Here is a 7680-nt window from a genome sequence, read left to right as displayed (position 1 = left end):
AAATCCGCAAAACTTTGTAGAAAGCTGTTTAATCACAAAGTTAAATAGATCTTTGAAATAGAAAATTTGCCAGCTGTGTATTCAATCTTAACGCTAGAAACTAGCAAATCAGACAAAATCACTGACATCGGATTTGTTGTTTTTGGAATTTCTAAAAATATACAAGTGTTTTCGATAGCATCAGTGTTCACTTTTATTGGAACAGAAACGCGACTATATATACTTATCCATTATCGTGATATTTATCGTGACTATGTATAACATATTTAGATGGGTATCAAAAAGTCGGACGTTTTAATGATAAAATTATGTTTTTCTAAAGAACGTAAACTTAGAAAACTGCCTTCTTCTCTGTGAACTTGGTATGTTTAAATGCCACGATCGACTAACAAAGCACTGTACTACAAAATACCAATCGATGCCGATCAGTGAGAGGTAAACTCACTATTCTAGAACAGGTGGTCAAACACTGCAATTAAGCAACAAGAATAGGACAACCGTGACTCATATAGTCTTTCAGAAGCCAAAATGATTAACTCTTTGTACACTAGTTCTTGCACATTATCCTGGCACACGGCGTTAGCGTTCAATTTTTCTAGAAGAGAAATTACTTCCATAAGCTCAATTTGTCGCAAAAAAGAACGCCGTAAACAATCATAAATTCCAAGATGAATAAGAAAAAAATAATTCCAATGTTGTCGCTGGACCATGGACTTTATCATATAAAGCGATAATTAATCTAACTTACTCATTGTGTATTACAACAAATTTTTATTTCGCTTAAAAGCTTATTCGCGTTAAATATGGTAGAACTCGATTAATTAATCGAACTTTTACCGATTTGAAGCACTCACTTGAACGTGAGCTCGTATCACGCGAACGAAAAATGATGAGTAGCGAAGAAAATTGGTGAACTCTTGTTATATGAATTCCAATCGATCCATATAAATTGTCCGTCAGGAAAATCAGATAATTGAGATTACAATCTTAAATAAAATTTCTGTTTCTATCGACTACAATAAGTGTTTTAATGTATAATATTAAGAAACAATTAACTCGATAACGCCATTATAAATAAATAAATAGAACGATAATTCCTCGAAAACGATGGTATTCCAATATTAATAACAGATTTCTTTCCTTTCTTTTCTTCGTTTTCCCTTACGACCAAGAAGAACACCAATCAATAGGAAGACTTACGGTTGGAAGTGAAACCAAACGATCGTTCCACTTTGTATTGTTACGAGTCTGTAAGTTTGACTTTGTAGTTTGTGCGAGTTCCGCGAGATCAAAACGCCATGCTGTATCTCGTGTGCATCGAATGAATTTCAATGGCTCGATCGCGATCACGATCGCTTTCCCTGATCGATTCGAAGGCGAGAAAACTGGCCCCGCAGGGAAAAATCACGTATGCAAACTATATGTATCCATACTAGCCATGATCGCTCTTATTAATTAGTTCTGGGATGTAATAGTTGTTCAAGGTGCGCACTTTTGTGTAACCGGTTACCGAGAACGTTTGACACACGCTTGTCCTCGTTGTTAAACGTCCAGGCCGGAACGGAAGCGATCGGTCGATAACGATCGTCCTGAGATCGTTAAGTCACTCGAGTTATGACGATCGTTACGAGCCTCCATTTTCATTGGTGCGTCGGTGGACGAGTTATCGCTACTCTGCTATGCGTTTTCAATCGAAAAAGGTCGGTTTTGAAGCTGTGTTCAATATTCACGCGTAGCTTTTGCTGGAGCATACGTTTCTCATTAATTTCACGGATCGATTACTTTGGGGAGGTTTCTTACATTTTTTAATCGTAAAATTATTGGTTGTAAGATTTTTTTGATATACCATAATCTAAGGGATCTCGCTTTTTTAATGTTGTAACAATTTTCTAGAAATTGCAATGTAATTCTTAATCGAATTTTTGAACCAGAATTATTTAAAATCATTATATCTAGCAATGTACGAGAAATATCGCAATACTTGTTTCATATAAGTTATTATATATACACACAGACAAATTATTTACATGCACAAATATCGCTTGCATTTTTTTGTCAGAATAAGGACGGTACCTGATGGGAAAATTCGTACTAATTTAGGTGGTTCTGGCTTAACGTTAGGGATAAACACGTGTTTGTTTTATTGCACGCTTTACGCACAATCCGGAAATCAATGCTAACTTAGTCGATCGTTGTTCAAAGCGAACAATTTATCACAGCTGACTAGTTGCTACGTAGGAATGTGTTTATTCAGTATTTTTGTTAAGGAAAATGTATTTTTAGTGTTGTATACTTCATGTATATACAGATGCAGCTACGACTCGGATAATTACTGATTAATGATAGCAATCTGCTATAATTGACTAATACTTACTATAATACGTTTACCTATTTTGCATACAATTTCTTTTATCTTTTTTTTTTTTTTTTACTATGAGCAAATGGTGTTGGATCGAACGCATTATGTATCTTTTTCAAATTTTCTTATTTTATATTTCATATTTTTATTTTATAGCTTCCTTGAAAATTCTATGAAAATTAGGATTTTTAATGATTCGAAGATTAGAAAATTCGAAGATCGTGAGATTAGAAGATTCGAAAATTCAGACTGAACAATTTGGAGACTTGCAACCTTGTGAATTAAATTAAAAGATCCAGAATTTGTTAGACTTATTAAAAAATGGTATATTCAAAAATAGCATATTCTCTTTCGAAGACATTTTTCTCGATTTATCCTATTGGAAAGTACAAACTTCATATATCACTTGAATCTCGATTAGAATCTCAATTAAAGTAATCATCATTCCACACAATCATTATCGCCAAAAATGCCATTCAATTTGTGGCAGAAAAATTCTTTTCTCGTGTCCATCGACATACCGTTGTAACGTAAAGTGCGTTACAGTATACGCGAAATAATTTATGCAAATGTTACCAAGCCCCTAGGAAATAACAGTTATGTCACGGACTGGTCACTTTCGGTTCTCTCGTCATTGATACTCTTTTTTTTATCTAAGTTCGTGGTAATCGCAACGAACATTAATTACACAGAACCGTAATAAATAACCATCTACACTTATGAAACATCTATGTATGGACTGTTTTAAATGTTTTACATATGCGCTACGTCGGTGATTAATCGAACGCGATCATCTCGTAGATTTCGTGAAAGATCAAATCTAACCGCAATTATCTTACAAAAAATGTCATTAAATTAATAATATTTTAAACGAACTTAATTCTACGAGAAATTTCATTGAACGCCAGTAAATTAACGATATTTAAATAATAAATAATATTTCATCAAATAAAGAAATAATTAATCACTTAAAACTTGCAGGAACGATTTTATAATCGATTTAATCATCGATCTATTTTCGAAATGATTTGCAAGATTGAGATCTGAGTCGTGTAAATTGCACGGTGTAAATATCATATCGTGTTGTACGATGGTTGAAAAAAAGCGAGTTTGTGCAAAAGGGGATTTCTCTTTGGGGTATGAAAGGTTTCTTAGAAGACGAAGGTGGTTGGGAAAGAGTTTAATTGGCGGCAAATTAAGGATTCAATTATCAAAGGGAGCAAAAGCTTTCGCGCGTATATTTTATATTGAAAATGATTGCTCTTGATTCAACGTTTATAACGTTGGCCTTCGTGAAGTAAAAGTAAAATGGCGTTCGCTAACGATGTCGAATTTTTTCTTAACGATTCTAGTTGAATAATATCACGAATTTGTCGGGATTATTGTAACAATAATTTTACTTACTTGTTTTAATTATCCAGTAATTAACTGTAGTAATCGTTCACTGATAGAATCAAATTTTTATCGAAAATTTTATTTAAACAAGATTCAAAGATTAATACAAATTACTATGGAGCTACAATAATTTCGTTTACTTCTTTCATAAGCACACAATCTTTACGATAAATATCTTCCTTGATAATTTTATTTATGTAATACCTACTTGGATTTTTTAATAAATAACTATAATTGCATTTTTATTGGTGCTTGTTTCTTAACTGAATAATCTTTAAAAAAAAAGGCAACAATCGTGTGACATTCTGCACAGTGTCAAAATAAGCAGGAACCGGAGGTATGGTGCTCTATTATTTAAAATTTTCATTAATTGTCTTTGGAATTAATTATTATTTACACATTACGCACGATACATTTTGTGTATTTCATGATCATTTCTTCTAAACAAACTCTTCTATTCCAATGACAATTTACATCTGATTACATTACATTTTTATTTCACAATCCTCACGTCCCAAAAATATTATCTTCCTATTTGCAAAAAGGATCTAATAAGAAGCAAATTATTTAAAGGACACTCCAGTTAGAACGTACAAGTGACAGCAATAAGCCTTCGATAGTATCCTCCATTTTGCAATAACCTTGCAAAAATGTTCAAGGATCTTTCCTTTTCTCTTCCTCTCTAGCAAATTCAAATCACTTTTTCCAGTACACTCCGTATCACCTTGAATTAGCCTTTACCTAAGATTATATCGTGTCAAAAAGTAGCATGGCAATATATCTAGACAATACAAACATCTACTTCCTTTCATCTCGACTTTAGATTTCATCTTCTTCATCTTGATTTCAACAATCACGCCGGACAGAGCTCCAGGGTGTGCTGAGCTGTGTCCCTGCCTTCTCCGCAGTGGTGGCAGGTGTCTGTCGTCTCTCGCCTTATTCTCTTCAGGAACTCACGGAACACACCGTGTCCGGTGATCACTTGTGTCATCCTGAATGTGAGTGGGAGGCCGTGGCGGCTCCTCCATGCCTCCCAGTTTGGTAGGACCGCTACCGCGCCTCGGTGTTCGCTTCTCCCGTTGATCAGTTGGGATCGCCACAGGTTCCACGTGTCCTCCTCGGCGGTTCCTGTGTCGTTTGGAGCCGCCTGCTCGGTGGGGACTTCTCCCGGATGCCATTCTCTCCGGCGGGTGTATCTCTTTTTGAGCGCCAGAGCCCGCAGCTCCCACGGGGGGGACGCGGCTAGGGTGGACGCCGACGCGTGAGACACCGTCCGGTATCCCCTAATGATTCTGATGGCGGTCACTCTGTGCAGCCTTCTCAGGAGCAGAATGCTGCGACGGCTTGCCATCAGGTCGTCCGCCCATACTGGGGCCCCGTACATCACTCGTGACCGAACGACGCCCTCGTAAAGTCGGCGCACCGCGTCTCCGGCCCCGCCGATGTTCGGTAGTAGGCCGCACAGGGCATTGGCAGCTGCTGACACCTTCGGGATCAGTGAGTCGAAGTGCGGCTCGAACGTCCACTGGCTGTCGATGGTGAGTCCCAGATACTTCATCTGTGATCCCACCCGGACGGTTTTACCTGCCATGTTTATGCATAGGCCTGGCGGTGGTGTCCCTTGCCTCTTCCTGTCAAAGAACCAGGTGGCCTCCGACTTCGCAGGGGAGACTCTTAGGCCCAGTTCGTTCACGGCACGGATCGCACAGGCCGTTGCGATTTCGCCAATGCGCAGCGTCTCGTGCCAGCCACGACACTCGACCAGGATTAGGGTGTCGTCCGCATAACATATCATGGCCGCGCCTGGGGATAGCGGGCATCGCAGTACCTTGTCGTACGCAACGTTCCATAGTATGGGGCCCAGCACCGAGCCCTGCGGGACGCCACGCTCGACGGATCGCTTTTCCTCTCCTTCCTTACTGGTGTAACACACCCACCTGTCGTCGAGGTAGGCTCGGATCAATCGGACGAGGTAGCTGGGAACCTCGAAGTGCTCCAGGGCCGTCACTATCCTGTCCCATGGCATGGTGTTGAACGCGTTGACGATGTTCAGGGAAACCGCCAGCGCCACGCCTTTCCGGGAGACCATGTCCTCCGCAATCGCTCGTACGCGTCTGACCGCGTCAATCATCGAGCGCCCCTTCCGGAAGCCGTACTGGCTTTCGCGCAAACCTGACACTTGGCCCGCTATGTGTCGTTCCAAACGGGCGGCGACTACCCTCTCGAGTAGTTTGCCGACCTCGTCCAGTAGGCATATCGGCCGGTACGCTGACGGCGAGGTCGTCGGTTGGCCCTCTTTATGGAGCAGGACCAGTCTCGTCGTCCGCCACGCCCGGGGGTAGACTCCCTCCCTCAGGCATCTTGTGAAGAGGTGCATGAGTCTGGGGGCCATGACCCCCATCACTTCCCCCCAGATCCGGCCAGGGATTCCGTCCGGGCCCGGTGCCACGTTGCGGGAGGTCATTCTTCTGGTAGCCTCCCATATCTCCTCCTCCGTGACTTCCCAGTCGTCCCTCCATTCCAGCGGTCGTGTCGTTTCCCGTGGCCGTTCCACCGCTCTGTTTTCTTGTGGGGGAAAGAGCGTTCCGGTTATCCGCGTCAGCAGCGCAGGTTCCATCTCCGTCGTTGTCAGGGGGCCCTTCGCGCGTAGTTTCTGTGTCACCGTCCTGTATGGCCTTCCCCATGGGTCCGACTCGACTGTTTCGACCAGTTCGAACCAAGCACAGTCCTTCGCTTTTTTAATTTCTTTTTGTAGCGAGCGCCGTAGCGCGCGGTACGCCCGGTAGCGCAAGGAGACTTCTTCTTCGTCGCGTCGTCGCCAGCGGCGGACCCTTAGGTACTGTCTTCGGGCCCGGACACATCTCGTCCACAGTTCCGCGATGTCGGGGTTCCACCAGTAAACTGCTCCGCTTCGCACCGTGCCCGGTGTGGCCCGTGGCATGGATGCGTCGCAGATTGCTGTCGTGGCTTGGCGGAGGTTCTCGGCCTCCTCTTCCACGTCTGCTTCGGTCGTCGTTGTCGAGGTCTCCCAGCTCCAAGCTGTTGCTATAGCAGCCGCCCAGAGTAGATCTTCATTCCTTTGTTTTATTTTCCATCTGGGCGGTGGGCGCGCGCGCCTCTCCCTCGGCGGGCCGTGCCCGTCGTTTGTCGTCGGCATTCCAGGTCCAGGTGCGTCCACCTCCATGAATATGTAGAGGTGGTCCGACAGCGTCTCGACCCCTTCGGCCACTCTCCAGCCTGAGATCCGCCTGAATGCCTCGGGGGAGGCCCATGTTATGTCAACAATGGGCTCCCTCTGCACGTCACGCAGGTACTGGTCGAGCCCCTGTTCACTAACAGAAGTCCAAGTCCCGCGGCCCAGTTTGATAGCGTGCGGCCGCGCGCGTTGGTCCTGGCGTTCCCCCATTCCGTGGAGTGCGCGTTGAAGTCTCCCAGGACGAGCACTTGTCGGGGGAGTCGTCGCCTGACGCAGTCGCCAACTCCGTCTAGGAATTCCTCGAACGCTGCCCGTCCGCTGTTAGGTGACACGTACACCCCCTCCTCCGTCATCCCTGCCCACTCGACCGCGGTGTATCCGTTGCCGCGATCCAGCAGGGCTCCGTGGGCGAACGCCCCGGGCGTTGATATCCAGGTGACGGCAACCATTCCGTCCGTGTCTCCGACCCACTCCGGGGCATCCAGAACTCTGTATGGTTCCGCCACCACCGCTAGGGCGACCATGCTCTCCCGGATGGTTTGGTGGAGCAGGTCTTGTGCTCGCCTTGACATTCGCAGGTTAGTCTGGAGGATGCGCATTCTCAGTTCTTTGGTGTTCTTTCCTTGTTTGTGGCTTCCTCCGTGCCTACCTCCTTGTTCGCGGGCTTAGGGTCGCTTTGCGACGGGGAACCTTTCTCGCTGCCTCTTGCAGCCGTGGATCCGCGGGCGGC

General features: G+C 44.3%; 1 protein-coding gene across 1 annotated transcript; it reads right to left on the bottom strand.

Annotated features, from left to right (window-relative positions):
* Positions 1–7027: 7027 nt before the first annotated feature.
* On the bottom strand, positions 7028–7474 carry LOC117213258. Its single transcript, XM_033458624.1, has one exon. It carries the CDS (start codon positions 7472–7474, stop codon positions 7028–7030), a length of 447 nt encoding a protein of 148 aa, XP_033314515.1.
* Between the last annotated feature and the right edge of the window lie 206 nt (positions 7475–7680).

This window comes from Bombus bifarius, unplaced genomic scaffold (genome assembly GCF_011952205.1).
Source record: "Bombus bifarius isolate JDL3187 unplaced genomic scaffold, Bbif_JDL3187 scf7180000008569_frag, whole genome shotgun sequence".
NCBI classification, from domain to species: domain Eukaryota; kingdom Metazoa; phylum Arthropoda; class Insecta; order Hymenoptera; family Apidae; genus Bombus; species Bombus bifarius.
Note: the sequence above shows the minus strand (reverse complement) of the source record. Positions and strands in the feature narration are given on the sequence as shown.

Excerpts from the sequence above, each read along its gene's own strand:
- LOC117213258 (XM_033458624.1), bottom strand. The coding sequence starts at position 7,474 with ATGGTCGCCCTAGCGGTGGTGGCGGAACCATACAGAGTTCTGGATGCC.